The sequence below is a fragment of the Mobula hypostoma genome, chromosome 1 (assembly GCF_963921235.1).
Source record: "Mobula hypostoma chromosome 1, sMobHyp1.1, whole genome shotgun sequence".
Taxonomy (NCBI): Eukaryota; Metazoa; Chordata; class Chondrichthyes; order Myliobatiformes; family Myliobatidae; genus Mobula; species Mobula hypostoma.
In genome coordinates, this window is record NC_086097.1 from 125866919 (window position 1) to 125886720 (window position 19802).

The 19802-nt window shown below is 42.0% G+C and overlaps 1 protein-coding gene across 5 annotated transcripts in view; it reads right to left on the bottom strand.

Annotated features, from left to right (window-relative positions):
- ubr5 (ubiquitin protein ligase E3 component n-recognin 5) overlaps positions 1-19802 on the bottom strand; it is a 198213-nt gene that overhangs the window by 100791 nt on the left and 77620 nt on the right. For all 5 annotated transcript variants that reach the window (XM_063055485.1, XM_063055476.1, XM_063055469.1 and 2 more), the window contains 4 exons: positions 16278-16389; positions 12877-13031; positions 6178-6375; positions 339-549 (listed from right to left, as the gene is read on the bottom strand). In XM_063055485.1, the coding sequence (XP_062911555.1) occupies positions 339-549; positions 6178-6375; positions 12877-13031; positions 16278-16389 (676 nt within the window). The remainder of the gene's footprint in view (positions 1-338; positions 550-6177; positions 6376-12876; positions 13032-16277; positions 16390-19802) is intronic.

Consider the following 19802-nt stretch of genomic DNA (forward strand, 5'->3'; position numbering starts at 1 on the left):
GAACAGTGACATAAGACCTATACCCAACACATGAACAATCTGTCATCAAACAAACACCTTAATATTTAAGCAACACACACAAAATGCTGGAGGAACTCAGCAGGCCAGGAAGTATCTATGGAAAAAAGCACAGTTGCCGTTTCAGGCTAAAACCGTTCTGCAGGGTCTGCTGAGCTCCTCTAGCATTTTGTGTGTGTTGCTCGGATTTCCAGCATCTGCACTTTTCTCTTGTTTATGACCTTAATGTTTTAACACAACTATATTAAAAGAGGTTTATAATCCTCAACTTCATGTTCATTAAAAACAGCCTGCAAATAACAAAAAAAGTCTTTTCTCACCTTCTTCCTCTTTGGTTTCCTTATTGCTTGTGGGGAAACAGACAGATACACAAGCATGCAAGACATTACGGTTCCCATCACACCGATTGCTTAGAAATGTATTTAGGGCTTGTGGTGTTTGTTCCAACAGGACAGCCTGTTCAAGGTTCATCAAGTACTGCCTGGAGGCATCATAATCACATCTCAGTATATGCTGCATTAATGCTTGTTTCTGCAGAAGACAAAATAAAAGCAGTGACTAATTACTGTACATAGGGAAGTTGTACTACAGCGTGCAAAATGGTTTAAACACACATCCATGTAGACTCTACTATAATTCTCATTACTGTTTAACAGCGGATCAGAGTACAAAACTACCAGCAATCTCAAAAGAATTCAAATTCAACAGTCAAAAAAATAAAAGCAACCAAATTAAGTAATCAAAATATCAGTTAGTGCTCAAATGCTTATCCATCCTACAATCACCGGTCAGTTACATTTGGAACAAAACCATTTCTTTGAGAATGCCATAATTTTCTGCTGAAAGGCAGGACGCCTCCTCCATAATCAGGGCCCAGGACAAAGCAGACGTCTCCCAGCACAAGGTCCTGACTGCACTAACAACAGCTTTAACAGGCTCATCAGCTAAATTGTCAGAGTAATACAGTATGGAAGCAAGACCTTAACATGGAACTGTAAAGGCCTTTCAAACTACAATGTTGTGCTCACCTTTTAACCTGCTCCACTATCATTCAAACCCTTCCTTTCCATATAGCCCCCCCCATTTTATCTTTCATCCATGTGTCTCTTAAATGTCCTTAATATACTTGCCTCTACCACTATCCCAGCAGCATGATCCACGCACTGAGGGAAAAAACCCTGCATCTGACAACCTCTCTATATTTTCCTGCAATCACTTTAAAATTATGCCCTCTTGCATTAGCCAATTCCACCCTGGGAAAAAGGCACTAGTGGTCCACTCCATCCGTGCCTCTTTTCAGGATCAAGTTATCTCTCATCCTCCTTCACTCCAAACAGAAAACCCCTAGCTCGCTCAGCCATTCCTCATAAGATATGCTCTCTAATCCAGTCAGCATCCTGGTAAATCTCCTCAGCACCCTCGCCAAAGCTTCTAAATCCTCCCTATAATGAGGCAACCAGAAGTGAGCACAATACTCCATGCATGTTCTAACCAGTTTTAAAGAGCTCCACCATCACATCGCAGATCTTGAACTCAATCCTCCAATGAATGAAGGCAAATAAGCCAAATGCAGTCTTAACCACCTTCATCAACTTTTGTGGCAACTTTGAAGAATCTATGGATGTCGACCACAAGAACCCTCTGCTCCTCAGCACTGCTAAGAATCCTGCCATCAATTCTGTATTCTGCTTTGAAGTTCAACTTTACAGAGTGTATCACTTCATTCTTGTCCATATTGATCTCTGGCGATCACTACTTAGACCACCTCTGCATCCTGTCAATATCTCGTTCTAATCTACAACAACCTTCTACACTGTCCAAAACACCAATTCTCTTGTAATCTGCAAACTTACTCACCCATCTCTCCACTTCCTCACCCAAGTAATCTATAAAAATCATAGAGAGCAGACATCCCAGAACAGATCCCTGTGAAGCACCACTGGTCACCAACTTCCAGACAGAATACACTCCATCTACTACCACTGCCTGCCTTTTGTGCGAGCTAATTCTGAATCCATGCAATCTATGTTCCGTGCCTATTCTGGTATCTGTCCCCCACTTTTCCTTTGCTACATCGATGACTGCATTGGCGCTGCTTCCTGCACGCATGCAGAACTCGTTGACTTTATTAACTTTGCCTCCAACTTTCACCCTGCCCTCAAGTTTACCTGGTCCATTTCTGACACCTCCCTCCCCTTTCTAGATCTTTCTGTCTCTGTCTCTGGAGACAGCTTATCCATTGATGTCTACTATAAGCCTACTGACTCTCACAGCTATCTGGACTATTCCTCTTCTCACCCTGTCTCTTGCAAAAACGCCATCCCCTTCTCGCAATTCCTCCGTCTCCGCCGCATCTGCTCTCAGAATGAGGCTTTTCATTCTAGGACGAGGGAGATGTCTTCCTTTTTTAAAGAAAGGGGCTTCCCTTCCTCCACTATCAACTCTGCTCTTAAACGCATCTCCCCCATTTCACGTATATCTGCTCTCACTCCATCCTCCAGCCACCCCACTAGGAATAGGGTTCCTCTGGTCCTCACCTACCACCTCACCAGCCTCCGGGTCCAACATATTTTTCTCCGTAACTTCCGCCACCTCCAACGGGATCCCACCACTAAGCACATCTTTCCCTCCCCCTCTCTCTCTGCATTCCGCAGGGATCGCTCCCTACGCAACTCCCTTGTCCATTCTTCCCCCCCATCCCTCCCCACTGATCTCCCTCCTGGCACTTATCCGTGTAAGCGGAACAAGTGCTACACATGCCCTTACACTTCCTCCCTCACCACCATTCAGGGACCCAAACAGTCCTTCCAGGTGAGGCAACACTTCACCTGTGAGTCGACTGGGGTGATATACTGCGTCTGGTGCTCCCGATGTGGCCTTTTATATATTGGCGAGACCCGACGCAGACTGGGAGACCACTTTGCTGAACATCTACGCTCTGTCCGCCAGAGAAAGCAGGATCTCCCAGTGGCCACACATTTAAATCCACATCCCATTCCCATTCTGACATGTCTATCCACGGCCTCCTCTACTGTAAAGATGAAGCCACACTGAGGTTGGAGGAACAACACCTTATATTCCGTCTGGGTAGCCTCCAACCTGATGGCATGAACATCGACTTCTCTAACTTCCGCTAAGGCCCCACCTCCCCCTCGTACCCCATCTGTTACTTTTTTTTTATGCACACATTCTTTCTCTCACTCTCTTTTTTCTCCCTCTGTTCCTCTGAATATACCTCTTGCCCATCCTCTGGGTCCCCCCCCCTGTCTTTCTTCCCGGACCTCCTGTCCCATGATCCTCTCATATCCCTTTTGCCTATCACCTGTCCAGCTCTTGGCTCCATCCCTCCCCCTCCTGTCTTGTCCTATCATTTTGGATCTCCCCCTCCCCCTCCCCCTCCAACTTTCAAATCCCTTACTCACTCTTCCTTCAGTTAGTCCTGACGAAGGGTCTCGGCCTGAAACGTCGACTGCACCTCTTCCTACAGATGCTGCCTGGCCTGCTGTGTTCACCAGCAACTTTGACATGTGTTGTCTGAATCCATGCAACTAAGTTTCCCTGGATCCCATAACTCCTGACCTTCTGACTGAGCCAACCATGGGCAATCTTGTCAAACACCTTACTAAAATCCTTACACGCTGTATCTATTGCTCCACTTTCAATTTCCTCAAAGAATTCAATCAAGCTCAAGAAGCATGAACTGCACCTCAAAGCCATGCTGATTATAATTAACCAGACAATGCTTCTCCAAATACTCATAGATCTTCTCTGAAAATCCGCTCCAATAGTTTGCCCACCCCTGATGCAAGGCTCAATAGTCTATCATTCCCAGGATTATCCTTTTTTGAACAAAGGAATAGCATTTACCATTTTCCAACTTTCTAGTAATGCTCCTGTGGCCGGTAAGGATGCAAAGATCATCACCAAAGGCAAGCAATCTCTTCTCTCACTTCCCATTGTAACATGGGGTACATCACATCTGGGCTTGAGGAATTATCTATTCTAATGTTTTTCAAAAGTTCCAGTACATCCTCTTTTTTTAAACATGGACATGTACAAGCATAATAGCCTGTTCTACACTGTCCTCACATTCGTGAACATCCTCTCACAGGTGAATACTGAAGCAAAGTACTCATTCACCCCTACCTCCTCCAGCTCCAGGCACGTTTCCTCTTTTTATCCCTGATTGGTCCTATCCACACTCTAGTCAAAGATTCAAAGGTTCACATCCCTGTGGAATCCCTTGGAGTTTCCTTAAACCTCTCATGACCCCTTCCAGCTGTCCCAAGTCCCTTCTTATGCTGCTTCCTGGCTACCTCAACTCTCAAAAGGCCTGTCTGATCCTTGATTCCTAAACTGTAAAATGTGCTTTTCTTGTCATCCATGGTACCTTCACCCTACCATCCTTTATCTGCTTCAAAGAGGCAAACCTATTCAGAACCCCATGTAAGTGCTCTCTAAACAATCTCCACTTTTCCATACGATCCGCTCCTGTCCCTGTCCAAGGTCATGGTGAAGGTCAGAGAATTGTGGTCACCCACTAAGAGGTCTGTCACCCGACCAGGTTTATTGCCTAGTACTAGATCCAGTATAGCTTCTCGTCTAGTCAGCCTATCCAGATTTTGTGTCAGGCAATCCTTCCCGGACACACCTAACAAATTTCACCCTATCCAAACTTTTTGCATTAAGTAAGTGCCAATCAGTATTAGTGAAGTTAAAGTCACTCATGTCAACAATCCTTTTTAGTTTTACACCTTTCCAAAGTCTGCCTCCTGATTTGTTCCTCATCATCTCTGTTGCTCTTTGGGGGGTGGGGGGGGAGTATCCGTAGAACAGAGTGAATGCTTCATTCCTGTTTCTGATCTCTGACTTCTACCCACACTGAAACAGTGGACAACCCCTTCACGACACCCTCACATTCTGCAGTTGTGGTGCTCTGATTAGCAATACCACTCCCCCAGCTCTTTTACCTCCCTCCCTGTCCCCTTTGAAACATTTAAACCCCAAAACATGCAGTAGCCATTCCTGCTGTTGTGGCAGCCAAGTCACCAACATCGTAGTTTCATGTACTGACCCATTCGTTAAGTTGCTTAACCCTTGTTCCTGATACTCCTCACATTAGACACATTCCAACGTATCCAACTGTCTGCATCTATGCCCTATTCACTGCCTGTCCTTCCTCACAGCCTCTCCACACACTGCATCCATCTCTACACCATCTACTCCGTATTCTGTCCTATAATCAGGATCCCATGTCGTTGCCAACCTAGATTAAACCCTCCCCAATTGCTCTAACAAACCTGCCCACAAAATATTTGTCCCCTTCAAGTTTATGTGTAACACATACCTTTTGTGCAGGTCACACTTTCTCCAGAACAGCGCCCAATGATCCACACATCAGAAATCTTACCTTGATGCACCAATTCTTCAGCTACACATTCACCTACAATATCGCCCTATTCTTACCCTCACTGATGTGTGGCACAGACTGCCATCCAGAGATTACTACTATTGAGATCCTGATTTTTAGAACCTATCTAGCTCCCTATATTTGTTTTTCAGGACCTCGCCCCCCCCCCCCTTCCTACCTATGTCAATAGCACCAATGTGTACCACAACTTCTGGCTGCTCACCCTGACCCTGACATCTGAACGGCAACATACCGTCTATGAATTTTATTGAAGTTTCTTTCTCAAAGCAGACTTACATTGCACTGTTCATCGTCAAGGATGCAAATGAAAATGAAATATCAAGGTTCTTAAACTGCTCACAAATTAGAGCCACATCTCTCAAAATTACAAATTTAAAAGGCATTATGAACAGATTCCCACTAATTGTTGCACAACACTTTCATTACTTCTACAAAAAAGTCAAAACTACTATGCTCCAGCCAGCTTTGCTCCTTATCAAGCCTTCCAACATTTTTGATCCTTCAATGTAATTAATCAAAACTACTTAAATAAAATACCATATGATTCCATTACTAAAGTGCATCTACACGGCCTGGTCCAAGTATCCCACTTCCCAAAGTTTGCTTTTCAACCAAAAATTATATTTAATCATATTGCCCAACATTTGCTTTACTGATTGGAGTGTTAAGTTAATAAAGTCAATGGGAATGAACCTCAGACTCCGATAAATTAAACTTAATAAACCTACCTCTACTGTCATTACAATAACAGCTGCTTTCTTTTTAAGAGATGAATTTGCAGGAAGATTTGTTAAGGAATGAATACCCATTCCAAGACTAGTAATTGGTGGAAGATCTAACCAGTCAGGATCACGGATTCCACCCATACAGTCTTTAGCCATTGGGTAGATTGTGCCATTTCCATCCCTGAGGATGATAGGAGATTCCTAGAAATAACAATATAAGCAATGAGAAACACGCACTCAAGTAAGGTAAACAAATGATCTGCACATTTTTCCAGAATTGGTAAAATTTATAGGTGATTCGGGTCATATGAATACCCTCATTCAAAACATAAATAGCTACATAAAACAATCAAAATTTATAGAAAAGGGCTTGCATCTTGCATCATTTGGCTGTCTAACCTTAAGTAACAATTGCAAGAACAAAAGCAAACACACAATTTAAATTCAATTCAACTTAATCTTAATGCAGAATACATTTCTCTACAAAACCTATATTTCTAAAAAAAATGAACTTCAGCTTTAATACATACAAATATTAGGCAGTTAATAAAATAATTTAGCTTCATTAACTGCCAAAATAGGTGCAGTGTCTATGAACTTTGTCAAAATCACATCTTTGCTTAAAACACAGTGTAGTGGTTAGCATAACGGTTTTACAGCTCAGGGCGTTGGAGCTCAGAGTTCAATTCGTCGTTCGTATGGAGTCTGTATGTACTCCCCCATGCAATTGATAGGTTTACTTCGGGTCCTCCGATTTCCTTCCACAATCCAAAGATGTACCAGTTAGTAGGTTAATTGGACATTGTAAATTATCCTGTGATTAGGCTAGGGTTAAATTGGGGATTGCTGAGTGGTGCATCTCAAAGCGCCAGAAGGGCCAATTCCGCATCGCACCTCTAAATAAATAATCGTATCAACATCTCAATTCAGCCATTACCCAGCATTAGTCCCAATTCCAGAAAATCTAAAGTGAATTTAAATATTATTTTGACCATTTAAAAAATCTTCACCTCTTACATGATTAATTGGGACACTAATGAATGTACATGAGGAAATCAATTACTGTGGGATACCTTCAGAATGCCTTCTTAATACAAGGTTATAAACCACACAAAAAAACCAAGTCCACATATTTATTATCGAAGTATACGTATGTCACCATATTCTACCTGAAGATTTAGCAGGTATTTACAGAAAAATAAAGAAATACAATAGAATTTATCAACATCTATATATAAACAAAGATTGATAAACAACCAATGTACAAAAGATGACAAATTGTGCAAATAAAAAAATAAATACTGAGAACATGAGTTGGAGAGTCTTTGAAAGTGACTCTGTAGGTTGTGGAGTATGTTCAGAGTTGAGGTGAGTGAAGTTATTTAGGCTGGTTGAAGAGCTTAATGGTTGTAGGGTACTAACTTCTGAACCCAAGGCTCTTGTACCCTTGCCCAATGGTAGTAGCCGGAAGGGAATATAGCCTAAATGGCAAGGGTGCTTGATGATGGATAATGGTTTCTTGTGGCAATGCTCCTTGTAAATATGCTCAATGGACTTGGCTGTATGGACTTGACTTTTCCATTCCTGGGCATTAGTGTTTCCATACTAGGCTGTGATGCAACCATTCAGGATACTCTCCAGTGTGCACCTATAGAAGTTTGTCAAAGCTACTGATGCCATGCCAAATAGAGCAGTGTACTGTACGTATACATGACAGGGTGCATTTGTATGGCAACTATAGTGAAAATGCTACTCCCTTAAAACATGGCAAATATGAACACTGAGGGAAAAGAAACAGGAAGGCACATCATCGAGTATGTGCTCACAACGTTTATGCTTAAAAATCACCGTAAAAGGAAGAAGCAAAGATATTCAGCCAGGGAGCCTATAATCTAGATAGTTTAAAGCACATATGCCAATGAGGGAAAGTAAGAGGGAAGTGCACTAAGTGACATTGTGAGCAGAGGAAATGACATAGGAAGGGACATGATTTACTGCAATGTTAAGCTTGCCAACTCAAACATCATAGCTATACACAGCTTGGTTCAGAGTAGAACATGGACAACGATTTGGATGTTACAAATGGCATCCAGTGCTCCCGGTGCGGCCTCCTCTACGTCGGTGAAACCCGACGCAGACTGGGGGACCGTTTCGTCGAGCACCTCCACTCCGTCCGCCAAAACAGACAGGATCTCCCAGTAGCCACCCACTTCAACTCTGCTTCCCACTCCCATTCAGATAAGTCCATACATGGCCTCCTCTACTGCCATGATGAGGCTAAACTCAGGTTGGAGGAGCAACACCTCATATACCGTCTAGGTAGTCTCCAGCCCCTTGGTATGAACATAGAATTCTCCAACTTCCGGTAATTCCCTCCCCCTCCCTTCCTCTATCCCTATTTCACTCTACCCCCTCCCCCAGCTCCCTCCTGGTTCCGCCTCCTTCTACTACCCACTGTGTTTTCCCCTATTCTTTCTTCACCTTTTCTGCCTATCACCTCCCTGCCTCCCCTCCCCCACCCCTTTATCTTTCCCCTTACTGGTTTTTCACCTGGAACCTACCAGCCTTCTCCTTCCCACCCTCCCCCCACGTTCTTTATAGGGCCTCTGCCCCTTCCCTCTACAGTCCTGACGAAGGGTTTCAGCCTGAAATGTCGACCGATCTTTTCCACAGATGCTGCCCACCTGCTGAGTTCCTCCAGCATGTTGTGAGTGTTGCTTTGACCCCAGCATCTGCAGATTATTTTGTGTTTACCTAGCTCCCTTAATCTCTGATCATAATGCATACTCTCTAAACCAGGGAGCATCCTGGTAAATCTCCTTTGTACCCTTTCCAATGCTTCCACATCCTTCCTATAGTGAGGTGACCAGAACTGGACACAGTACTCCAAGTGTGGCCTAACCAGAGTTTTACAGAGTTGCATCATTACTTCGCGACTCTTAAACTCTACCCCTCGACTTATGAAAGCTAACACCCCATAAGCTTCCTTAACTACCCTATCTACCTGTGAGGCAACTTTCAGGGATCTGTGGACATATACCCCCAGATCCCTCTGCTCCTCCACACTACCAAGTATCCTGCCATTTACTTTGTACTCTGCCTTGGAGTTTGTCTTTCCAAAGTGTACCACCTCACACTTCTCCGGGTTGAACTCCATCTGCCACTTCTCAGCCCACTTCTGCATCCTATTAGTGTCTCTCTGCAATCTTCGACAATCCTCTACACTATCCACAACACCACCAACCTTTGTGTCATCTGCAAACTTGCCAACCCACCCTTCTACCCCCACATCCAGGTCGTTAATAAAAATCACGAAAAGTAGAGGTCCCAGAACAGATCCTTGTGGGACACCACTAGTCACAACCCTCCAATCCGAATTTACTCCCTCCACCACGACTCTCTGCCTTCTGCAGGCAAGTCAATTCTGAATCCACCTGGTCAAACTTCCCTGGATCCCATGCTTTCTGACCTTCTGAATAAGCCTACCGTGTGGAACCTTGTCAAATGCCTGACTAAAATCCATGTAGATCACATCCACCGCACTATCCTCATTTATATGCCTGGTCACCTCCTCAAAGAACTCTATCAGGCTTGTTAGACATGATCTGCCCTTCACAAAGCCATGCTGACTGTCCCTGATCAGACCATAATTCTCTAAATGCCCACAGATCCTATCTCTAAGAATCTTTTCCAACAGCTTTCCTACCACATACGTAAGGCTCACTGGTCTATAATTACCCGGACTATCCCTACTACCTTTTTTGAACAAGGGGACGACATTCGCCTTCGTACAATCCTCGGGTACCATTCCCGTGGACAACGAGGACATACAGATCCTCGCCAGAGGCTCAGCAATCTCTTCCCTCGGCTCGTGGAGCAGCCTGGAGAATATTCCGTCAGGCCCGACCTAATGTATTTTAACAACTCCAACACCTCCTGTCCCTTAATATCAACAAGCTCCGGAACATCAACCTCACTCATATTGTCCTCACCATCATCAAGTTCCCTCTCATTGGTGAATACTGAAGAGAAGTATTCATTGAGGACCTCGCTCACTTCCACAGCCTCCAGGCACATCTTCCCACCTTTATCTCTAATCGGTCCTACCTTCACTCCTGTCATCCTTTCGTTCTTCACATAATTGAAGAATGCCTTGGAGTTTTCCTTTACCCTACTCGCCAAGGCCTTCTCATACCCGCTTCTTGCTCTCCTCAGCCCCTTCTTAAGCTCCTTTCTTGCTACCCTATATTCCTCAGTAGACCCATCTGATCCTTGCTTCCTAAACCTCATGTATGCTGCCTTCTTCCACCTGACTAGATTTTCCACCTCACTTGTCACCCATGGTTCCTTCACCCTACCATTCTTTATCTTCCTCACCTGGACAAATTTATCCCTAACATTCTGCAAGAGATCCCTAAACATCGACCACATGTCCATACTATATTTCACTGCAAAAAATCATCCCAATTCACACCCGCAAGTTCTAGCCTTATAGCCTCATTATTTGCCCTTCCCCAATTAAAAATTTTCCTGTCCTCTCTGATTCTATCCTTTTCCATGATAATGCTAAAGGCCAGGGAGCGGTGGTCACTGTCCCCCAGATGTTCACCCACTGAGAGATCTGTGACCTGACCCAGTTCATTACCTAATACTAGATCTAGTATGGCATTCCCCCTAGTCGGTCTGTCAACATACTGTGTTGGCCTGTCAACATACTGATGTGCCAAGGATGCAGCCTAAGAGATTAGCTCGCTTTCGGAGTTTCAGGACCTCTTGGCTCTGGAGGTGGACGGACCGAAGGTCGGTGTCTCTGCAGGAATCCGGGGTGTCGTGGGAGACTGAAGATCTTTGGCTGTGTGCCCAGAGGCCCGAGTTCTTTGGGCACAGAGCTCAGAAAAGGCGACGTAACGGACTTTTAACATTGTAAATCAGCAAGTTGTTTGTTATGTCTCTCCTCTTACTATGAAACAGAGAGCCTGTGGTATGTCGAATACGAGTAGTCTTTGGTGTTCTGTATTTTTGTTGATGTCATGCTGCACACTTGAGTGCTCGGTGAGGGGTGCTGATGCTTTTTTTTTTGCTGGTGGGGGGGGATTGTTGCTTTGCTGCTGCTTTATCATGGGAGGGGCAGCTGGGGGGCTTTGGGGTTCTAAACATTTAACTGTCATTCATTCTTTGGGGGCACCTCTGTTTTTGTGGATTGTTGAGCAGTAAAAGCATTTCAGGATGTATATTGTATACATTTCTCCGACATTAAATGTACCTCTGAAACCTTTGAAATAGTCAATATGGGAGCAATTGCTGGTTGGGGGCACTGATATACTGAAGCAGGTAAGTAAAAAATGAAACATTACCATATAAATAACCAAAGATAGAAGCCTCATGTCTTGAAGTTTCAAGTTAACCGTACACCGAATATAGTCAAAAGTCTATTTATATTTTCAACCTTCACATGTAAAATAATACATCACAACACTACACACTGAAAACTGGGACCATGTAAATGTTCAGGCAAAATTTTCAAACTGAGGGCCTTCAAAATCAACATTATGTAACCAACTAGAAACCTGGATATGATTCTAATTACAAAATTCTTACAAATTTTACACATTTTAATCCAAGGGTTGTCATTAGTATTAAGATACTAATTAAATATTATTAAATAATTAGTGAAGTCTTCACCTAGTGCAGATTAAGTTGAACATAAGGACACATTGAACTCCACTTGACCTGGCTGTGCGTCTGTTCCAGTCCAGTTTTGCATTTTAAAAAAAATCTGCAAACTGTATACAATCCAAATACTCTGCACTGGCCAGGGGTTAAAAATGTAAAAGGAACATTTTAAAAGGGCTAGGAAAAGATTAACATTCCTCAAGCTCAATTATTCTGGTTTGACCAACATGATTTAACACACCTCCCCCATTGACATGAAAAGGAAAAAAACAAAACTAAGTTCCTGGGGGGGAAAGGGGGTTGTGGGAGATGAAAATTAATTCCTTATTACAGCCCACCCTGTATATACTGCCCCGTGTTATAACAAAACTTTGAGGATATCATGTCCCCCATGAAGGATGTATTTTCTTTAATTGCAAAATAGAGGGCAAACTTTGATTTGCCAAGTTTGAGTAAATTAAGTTGTTCAGTTCTCAAAAAAAAAACTTTAAGACTGTATTACGAAGAGAAATTAATGGGCAATGACTAGCAGAGTTATGGAAAATGTATTCTAATGTCGACAAACATGGAGTGACCAAAATCAGTTTTTGTGGGACCCAACAGTTTATGAACATAGGACAACTATCCCAGACAGAGCCTGTGTACAAGACTAATACCCCAGGAGAGTCCGTGTGTGGGGGACCAGGAAAACATTTTAATTAAGAAATACAATGCAACTTGCTTACCTGAGGTACTGTAGGATTATTTGATTATCTGTGCCAACTGCATCTCATTTGTTATTGCTGATTGGAGATTTGGCACGTAGGTGCCTGCTGCATCTATTTTACCCCTAATAGCTAATAGTTGATTTTGTGATAAGATACTTGTGGAAGTAACTGATCCTCAGCCACCTGCATCAAACGTGGATAAGAAAGGGCATCGAAATCCACTCCCAACATCTGGCTCTACTGACTCCAGTCACAATCACCAATTTAGATAATATTGATACCAGATGAAAATCCATAGAGAGACAATTAAAATAGTACATACCTGTCCAGCTGTATAAATTTCTACATTGCGTTCATTCTGACCAAGGAAAGCAACACTGCTCGTGGGGAAATTATGCTCCTGCTCAGCTTTACCCGTCGCTAGATCAAAGATGCAATAGCGTACCCAGCTCCCGGTCTTCAGCACAGTATGAACACCTAGTAGCCAAAGATTTAATAAAATACATATATGATTAAGCAAATCACATTGTGAGATTTTAGTCATAACTAGATCAATAACCAGGTCTATTATTGGAGGCTTAGCTTTGCTCAATAAGCTTTGCTTTCATTTTCATCAGTTTTATTAAGGGGTCAGCATCCCTGAGGAAATGTTCAAATAACCTATCAAAAATTATGCTATTTCAAATATGGCATCACTAAATATAGAGTAGGCATTTTTACTTTGGAGAGGAAGAAATGATAAGTATTTTCAATTCCTGTAATTTTGGTTGGAAAACAGATCCATCCTTTTGAGTAAAGACTCAAGTTTGATGGCACCGTGATGAAAAAATATTGATCTTCCAAGCTTTCCATTTATAAAGCCAAATCACAATACTTCTGAAGACCTGTAGTTTGATTTTCTTTACCAATAACCTGCCATAAAGTTTGTGGGAACAAAGAAATCCCAAATTTAAACATACATACAAAAAGAGTTCAGAAATAAATAGACCGTAGTGAATAAAGGCTTATCTGGTAGGGTAAACCTACACACTCTCAAAGTAGTAATTACAACAGTAAATATATATTAAAAACAACTTCTACTGTAAAACATTCAGGTTAAGCAACAATAATCAGACTAACCAAGAAAATCAAAGCTTCCATAGAGGGAAAACCTTATAAAAGGACTGAACACTACCCACAAAAGTACAAGAGAGAGTATTTCAAAAAAATCCTCAATATAAAGCCAGGGTAAAAGCAAAAAAGAAGTAAATGAGAAAACATGGACCTTAATGGACTGGAATGTACCCAATCCAATTGGTAATTCAGTACAGAGCCAGTGATAACATCCTCCTCTCAGATTAGGTTATTTGACTCCTATATGCTTGCTTAAACATACTTATCGGAGACAAATTGGAAGCTAGGCCCTTGCATATCTCACTTCCTACTCTGGCTCTACATATATCACAAATATACTGACCTGTGTGGCTAGATGCTGGTTGCAAAGAGGCTCTGAATTTGACAAGTAACAGAACGCAGTTACTAACCGAGTGAAAGGTGCAGTGGTTCGCTTACTTTTTCTTTACCTAATTTCCATCACTAGGTTAGCACAGTAGCATGGCAATTAGCATGGCAATTAGCACAATTGCTTTACAGTACTAGCAATTACTGATCAGGGTTCCATTCCAACCTCTGTAAGGAGTTTGCATGTTCTCCCCGTGACAGTATGGGCTTCCTCTGGGTGCTCCAATTTTCTCCCACATTTCAAAGACATATAGTTAGGGTTAGGGTTAGTAAGTTATAGTCATGCTATGTTGGCATTCGAAAGCATGGCGACACCCGTGGGCTGACCCCATCCATACTTACTCAATGCAAATGCATTTCACTGTGTATAAGTGAAATACACAGATGTGACAAATAAAGCTAATCCTTATCTCTCTTCCAGTAGTTAAAGGTAAGCTTTATTTTACATTCTTTAAATCAGATGACTGGTTTTAAAAGTTTCAGATACATGCAAACTTTCAAAAAGCAAATAAATGGCTTCAAAATTTGCTTTGTGAGCCATTACCACAGAATTCAGCGAAGGCGAGTACCTTTGCTTTGTAGACAAGCCTTGGCATCAATTGGTACTACTTGCTCCTTGAGAAAAAGCATCATTAAGTGATTGGGGTCAGCTCAATCTATAGACTACTGCAAGGTTAAGATTCAAAACCTTATGTTTAAAAAAAGAGCTATTCTCTCTAATGAGCATATTTTCCAGCAAGGATTGGTAAACATTGTTCGGAAACCTTGATTACTTTTCCTCAGGAAGGAAATTTTAAGATTCTAGTTTTTGGAAGCACAGGGATGGAATCAATGCAGTTTGAACAACTGATCAGTAAATAATCAAGAAACTCTAGTTTATTTATACACATAAAAAAAGAACTAAATAGTATTGCTACAAAATAATGATTTTGCTTTATAGCATTAGGATAGAGATAATATATTTTAAAACATTTTCTATGCATTTTCATATCAGCCCTTTAGGTGATCCTGCCAACCACTTTCATCCTCAAAAGGTTAATTCAATTTCTGTAGATGTCAATATAGAGGGATTGACCAATTAATCCACATCAAACACTCAAAATATCTTAAATATTCTTTAAAATTAAGTTTATTTTCATTTCATTATTGTCCCACTTTTGCATGGTTGAAGTTATTTTGTGTCGTATTACCATTTTCTAAAATGAACTTTGAAAGACTGGATTTACTGTTTGACAACATGTACAGCTGTCAGTGTTGGAATCCAGGTGATAAAACCCCAAAGTTATTAGATTTCATTCCCATTAATTTCCCCAATATTTTTCCAAGCAATAATACCAATTTCTTTCACATTCTTCCCAGGTGGTTTTCCTCCATGCTTTTTTTTTGCAAATCCACTGAAGCATTTACAGCCTGTTTTATAGGCATTCATCAGATTACATCAGGGCTCTTCAGCTCCTTGCCAATACCATAGTACTTGCCTTTGCTGAATTCTGACATTTTCTCTAACCTTTAGACTGTTAATTTTGGCAATACTATTAGCCTTTACACGTTGGGACTAACACACTTAACTTCTCTTTTACAATATTACAGGACCACTCTTTCTGCTGGAATTTTGTTTCTAAAGTACATCGATTTTTGTAAGCTATGTACTCATTTTTCAGATACTACTATTGCTCATCTATTAAAATAACTTATCTTGCAATATTTCCAATGAAACAAAGCCAACACATCTCATAACTTAGCAATTGTCTTTGTTTAAATTAAGACCCTAAGTTTAAGACGGAACCAAATTACTTCCAACCATTATGAACCATAAATGAAAAAGACAAGATGGCAACGGAACAATAGAATACTGTATAGATATTAGAGAAAGGAAACACAAGCTGGAAACTATTCCATCTTAAATGAAGCACTGTGCAAATAGAATGTCCTTGAGTCGAGTTTTCCTAAATCAGCTGATGAAAATATCTCATTAACTCAAGACATTCACCTTCCACAGCAATTACTACTTTTTCATGCATAGCTTGTGAAAATTAAAGTCTGTTATGATTACCCTATGACCTTGTTGGATTTGTGAGCAACCTGACCATGTTTAAAAGACCTGATTATGGCTAGAAGTGAAAGCTCAGTTATTATTATATTATCACCCTGTTTCAATAAAAATCGGCAAATGCACTGCAGTGGTCTTATTATAAATATATGGAGTACAGCATCTGAACTCACCTTTTGAATCCACATTCACTGCAAGGATCTCCGCTTTGTCTGGAATAGTAAGCTTTTTAGGTGTGCGTTGGAAACAGTCTGGAATCTTTGGTGTTCCACCCGTTTTCATCACCTGAAGCAAGACAGAGAAGCACCAAAATATAAATCATAATCAGCATTTCAAATACAAGTAACTCAACAAAAAGCTTTCAGTTACAGTAAACGCATATGCAAAGTAAATGTTTCACATCAATAATTTACAACTCTTCTGAAGTATACTACAACAACTACACCAAGTCCACTTAGAAAATTTGTGATAGTGTTCACTACTTTCAACACAAGGAGTCCAAAGAAACTGAACATTACCAACGCAAAGCAAATGATTGCAGAGAAAGAGCATGGTGCACAAATGGAGTGGCACTTCAAGACAGGTGTGTAGATGATACTGTAAATGACAAAGACAGAAGATGGCAACGGAACAATAGAATACCGTATAGATATTAGAGAAAGGAAACAAAAGTTGTGAACTATTCCATGTTAAATTGGTTGAGGGAGACACAAATTGGGAAGAGAAGTGGTGGGAAAACAGAGTGAATTATGTCATTTATCCTTAGTGGAAGGCACCTGTCCTCCTCCTGTGCAATAATGGAGGATGACAGAATAGCTTGAAACTGTACACTGAAATGACCAAGGAGAAACCCGGATCTTTCCACCAATGAACTTACCCAGAGGTTAGAAAAGCTAGAAGATGCCAGCTCAAATCCACCATGTGGTCTGATCACTTAAATGCGCAAGGGTCCAACTAGGCAATTTCAGTCTGGCAGTTTATAAAATCACATCACAATATCCATAAAATAAACTATAACAAGATCACTGACAAAGGTGACAATAGTGCAGGGAAAACTTACAAAAGAATTCAGAAAAGACGGGCTATTATCAAGTTCTTCGGGGAATTAAAAAACCTAAGAAAACTTAAAAGGGTAAACTGCAATGTATAAAGCCTAGGTGAGGAACTGCACTCCCCCCCCACCCCCCAAAGTCTTTAGCAAGAGACATCAGGCTCAAAAGCAAATGTAAACCACCATTTGTAGATTAAAGATAGAAGAGTTAGTCTACACGGTCTGTTATGAGGGCTTGAAGGAAAGCCTGAAACAATTAGAGGATGCACAAATTCAGCACTTATAAAATTCTTAAAGAAAACTTTGCAAAACTGGAAATGTGAACACATTTCAAAAGGATGGGTCAAAATGGGGAGAAAAGCTAGGAAATTACTTCAGTTAGTTGGTTTATTTGAGGAAAACTGTGTGAGTACAAAAAAGGATACAATTAGTAAAACACTTGGCAAAACAGGAACTCTTTAAGGCCATTAGGTATGCATTTCTAGAAGAGACTATAGCTGAAATAGAAGATTCTTTGAACGAAGAAGGGAACATAAGGTTAGACAGAAAGAAGAGCCTGGCAGACAAAAAACAAAGTGCATATGAAAATTCTTTGAACTACAAGGATCAATTCAGAGATCCACAGCAAAACTCTTGTGTTAAAGCTACTTCAATAATCCATTTGCAACACAACAACCTGCAGTTCATAAATGAAGAGAATATTATTTAATGTTACTCAGTGAGAGCTTCATAAATAATCATGAAGTCAATGATAAATTGCAGGCAAGTTAACAAATAGATAATGCAATGGGGACAGGGTTCTGAGGGATAGGAAGTTTTCAGCAGAAACCCACTTGAAAGGTCTACGAGAAAAAGCCTTAAAGAGTAAAGCAACACACACAAAATGCTGGTGGAATGCAGCAGGCCAGACAGCATCCATAGGAAGAAGCACAGTCGACATTTCCGGCCGAGATCCTTCATCAGGACTAACTGAAAGAAGAGATAGTAAGTGATTTGAAAGTGGGAGGGGGAGGGGGAGATCTGAAATGATAGAAGAAGACAGGAGGGGGAGGGATAGAGCTAAGAGCTGGAAAGTTGATTGGCAGAAGGGATACAAGGCTGGAGAAGGGAGAGGATCATGGGACAGGAGGCCTAGGGAGAAAGAAAGGGGGAGGGGAGCATCAGAGGAAGATGGAGAGCAGGCAAGGAGTTATTGTGAGAGGGACAGAAAGAGGGGGGAAAAGAGAGAGAAAAAAGGGGAAAAATAATAAATAAATAAATGAGGGACGGGGTAAGAAGGGAGGAGGGGCATTGACGGAAGTTAGAAAAGTCAATGTTCATACCATCAGGTTGGAGGCTACTCAAACGGAATATAAGGTGCTGCTCCTCCAACCTGAGTGTGGTTTCATCTTGACAGCAAAGGAGGCCGTGGATAGACATAGCAGAATGGGAATGGGATATGGAATTAAAATGCATGGCCACTGAGCGATCCTGCTTTCTCTGGCGGACAGAGCGTAGGTGTTCAGCGAAATGGTCTCCCCCAGTCTGCGTCGGGTCTCACCAATATATAGAAGGCCACACCGGCAGCACCAGACACAGTATATCACACCAACTGACTCACAGGTGAAGTGTCACCTCACCTGGAAGGACTGTCCGAAGCCCTGAATGGTGGTGAGGGAGGAAGTATAAGGGCATGTGTAGCACTTGTTCCGCTTAAAAGGATAAGTTCCGGGAGGGAGATCGGTGGGAAGGGATGGTGGGGGGGAAGACGACAAATGGACAAGCGAATCACGTAGGCAGTGATCCCTGCGGAAAGCAGAAGGGGGGGGCGGGAGGGAAAGATGTGCTTGGTGGTGGGATCCTGTTGGAGGTGGCGGAAGTTACAGAGAATTATATGTTGGATGATGGGGTGGTAGGTGAGGACAAGGGGAACCCTATCCCTAGTGGGGTGGTGGGAGGATGGGGTGAGAGCAGATGTGCATGAAATGGGGAAGATGCGTTTGAGAGCAGAGTTGATCGTAGAGGAAAGGAAGCCCCTTTCTTTAAAAAAGGAAGACATCTCCTTCGTCCTGAAATGAAAGGCCTCATCCTGAGAGCAGATGCGGCGGAGACGGAGGATTTGCAAGAAGGGGATGACATTTTTGAAGAGACGGGGTGGGAAGAGGAATAGCCCAGGTAGCTGTGAGAGTCCATAGGCTTATAGACATCAGTAGATAAGCTGACTCCAGAGATAGAGACAGAAAGATCAAGAAAGGGGAAGGAGGTGTCGGAAATGGACCAGGTAAATTTGAGGGCAGGGTGAAAGTTGGAGGCAAAGTTAATGAAGTCAACGAGCTCAGCGTGCACGCAGGAAGCAGCGCCAATGCAGTCGTCGATGTAGCAAAGGAAAAGTGGGGGACGGATGCCAGTATAGGCTTGGAACATAGACTGTTCCACAAAGCCAACAAAAAGGCAGGCATAGTTGGGACCCATACGGGTGCCCATGGCTACACCTTTAGTTTGAAGGAAGTGGGAGGAGCCAAAGCAGAAATTATTAAGAGTAAGGATTAATTCTGCTAGAGAGAGGAGAGTGGTAGTAGAGGGGAACTGGTTAGGTCTGGAATCCAAAAAGAAGCAGAGAGCTTTGAGACCTTCCTGGTGGGGGATGGAGGTATATAGGGACTGGACA